Genomic DNA, 2542 nt, shown 5'->3' on the forward strand with positions numbered 1-2542 from the left:
AACAAGAACATTATCAGATCACAAAGGCGCTAAGGTGGCTATCCAGGAAAATATTAGCATTTCAATACAAAAAAAAATATTCATATTCGCACTTGGTAGTATTAATTCAACAGAATTCGTATACTCGTAAATACGAATACGTTGGGAGGTATCGTTTTAGGTGCAGAGCGGTTACTTTGGCTATGCTTCCATTATCCATTATTCGAAATAATTACCTTGCTATTGTTCGGATGGCTCAACTGGTTAGAGCCCTGGGCTGCACTAGCGGAAGGTCGCGGTTCAAAGGGGCAAAGGGGATTCGTTATCGTGACTGGATGTCAAATACCAATCGACTCAGCTGTGAATGAGTACCTTAGTTAAGTTAGGGTAATAATCTCGAGCGCAATGCTGACCACATTGCCTCCTACAGTGTCTTCTAGTGTACCGTTATGGTCTTAAATGAATTGCTCTAACACATTTCAGGGCCTAGTCCAATATGGATTGTTGCACCAACGATTATTATTATTACTTTGCTACTTTGCACTTATCAATGCATTTTTCCTTTTTCTTCGATTGCAAAGATGAATTTGTATTGCTTGCCCGTGCCGCTGCTCATGAGGCCCCCGATGCATTTACCTCTGAAACTATAATTGAGGGATCACCATCGCGATCATTTGTGCTGCGCCCCCATTTGCATCGTCACCGGTGCTGTTTTGCGACGCTGCATCGTGATCTTCGTAACCGTTAACTACTCCTGTATGGATTTTAACTTGTCCTGCAACTGCCTTATTAAGTGGTATTGGATTTCCAACTGTCCAACTGAAACTCCGCTCGATGTTATAAACTCCTATTTGGGGCCCCGAATCCTCCTCTTGTTCTGAGCTTCCGGTCTTAATAATTGTCTTGCCGTGGTCTGGCCTATTTACAAAAGCCCTCTTATCTTATTTAGGTGAAAACCCGGAGTATGGAGGGAGGTCCTTATTTCCTTTATAATGTAAGAATAGATCGTGGATAAAAAAGCTGAAAGAGTATCAATTTTCTGGAAAATATAAATTGCATTTAGCGCCATTTTCTTTTATCAAGCATTTGTTTAATATTGAATATAAATATATAACATTGAAAATAGATTGCACTATGAACTTACTACATATCTTTTGCTCATTACTGCACGGAGTATGCCCTTATATATGCCATTGTCAGTTTCTAACTATTCAGATTATACAAACATAAATGAAAGTGTGACAACTCAACAAATTTGGTTAAAATGGCTGCAAATGGGCCAAAGTGGTGAGTAATGTCCTTTACAAATATTCAGAAGATTAAAAAGACAAATTTTTAGTACCGCAGTTGATTGTGATGATGCAAATAAAAGCTTGAAGGTAGGCGAAAATCATCATTATTATTATTTTCGATTTGAGCCAAGATGTTTGAATATGGGGTTAAAAAACATTTTCATCATTACTAGGACCCAATAAATGTGGCTGTAACTGGCGCTGCTGGGCAGGTAGCCTATTCACTGCTTTATATGATTGGCCGAGGTGAAGCTTTTGGGAAGGATCAGTCAATCAACCTTAACTTATTTGACGTTAATTCAATGATGCGATCACTTGAAGGAGTAGCAATGGAACTTGAAGACTGCGCCTTACCACTAGTAAATAACATCCTTCTAGCTCCGGATGTGGAAACGTGCTTCAAAGATGCGGCGGCCATATTTCTTATCGGGAGTAGTGTTCGAATCGAGGGCATGAATCGTAAATCACTGTTCCAGGCAAGTGTGCCCATTTTTAAGGAACAGGCGGAAGCTATTAACCAGGTAGCGTTGAAAGATGTTAAGGTTTTGGTATTAGCGAACCCCTGTAATACTAATGCTTACGTATGTTCGCACTATGCGACATGTATTCCGAAAGAGAATTTCTCCGCTTTATCGAGACTAGACCATAACCGAACTAAGGTGCAAATTGCTCGGAGGTTGGGGATACCAGCGCAAGACGTTCAAAACGTCGTCATATGGGGAGGTCGCTCGGGTACTCAATTCCCTGATATACGTCATGCAACTGTTTCGTATAATGGAGTATTGCAGTCAGCTGTGTCTGCGTTAGCCGATGAGAAGTTTCTTCAAAATACAATTGTAACTTCTATTCAGAAACGAAACCCAGCTATACTTGCTGCTCGAAAACTCGCTTCAGCAATGTCGCAAGCGAAAGCAGCTTGTGATCAAATGCACGATTGGTGGAATGGTACCAGGCGAGGTGAATTTGTGTCCATGTCCGTTTTATCCGATGGCAGTTATGGTATACCAAAAGATATATTTTATTCGTTCCCGGTGCAAATTCGTAATAAAAAATGGCGTATTGTGAAAGGATTACCTATTGATGAGTTCGCAAGGGAAAAATTAGACGCCTCAGCTCGAGAATTGGTTGAAGAAAAAGAGGAAGCCTTGGCGCTGTGTGAAGAAGTAGACGTTGACCAGGGAGGAACACTGACATCTTAAGGATGTTCATCAATAAATTGCGTCTCTTTTGTTTTTAATTTTCATGACGTTAATCTGAAAACTGAACAAATT

At 40.4% G+C, this 2542-nt stretch overlaps 1 protein-coding gene across 3 annotated transcripts; it reads left to right on the forward strand.

Moving 5' to 3' along the window:
- Positions 1-1181: 1181 nt before the first annotated feature.
- On the forward strand, positions 1182-2535 carry LOC119658154 (malate dehydrogenase, cytoplasmic-like). Of its 3 annotated transcripts, none has more exons than XM_038065424.1 (3): positions 1182-1266; positions 1319-1358; positions 1445-2532. In XM_038065424.1, exons 1-3 carry the CDS (start codon positions 1244-1246, stop codon positions 2468-2470), a joined length of 1089 nt encoding a protein of 362 aa, XP_037921352.1. In that variant the 5' UTR covers positions 1182-1243; the 3' UTR covers positions 2471-2532. The 3 variants fall into 3 exon arrangements, with proteins under 3 accessions (XP_037921352.1, XP_037921361.1, XP_037921357.1); XM_038065433.1 differs by having other exon boundaries at positions 1183-1263; positions 1327-1358; positions 1445-2535; XM_038065429.1 differs by having other exon boundaries at positions 1194-1263; positions 1445-2534.
- The last annotated feature ends 7 nt before the right edge of the window (positions 2536-2542 follow it).

Source organism: Hermetia illucens, chromosome 1 (assembly GCF_905115235.1).
Source record: "Hermetia illucens chromosome 1, iHerIll2.2.curated.20191125, whole genome shotgun sequence".
NCBI lineage: Eukaryota > Metazoa > Arthropoda > Insecta > Diptera > Stratiomyidae > Hermetia > Hermetia illucens.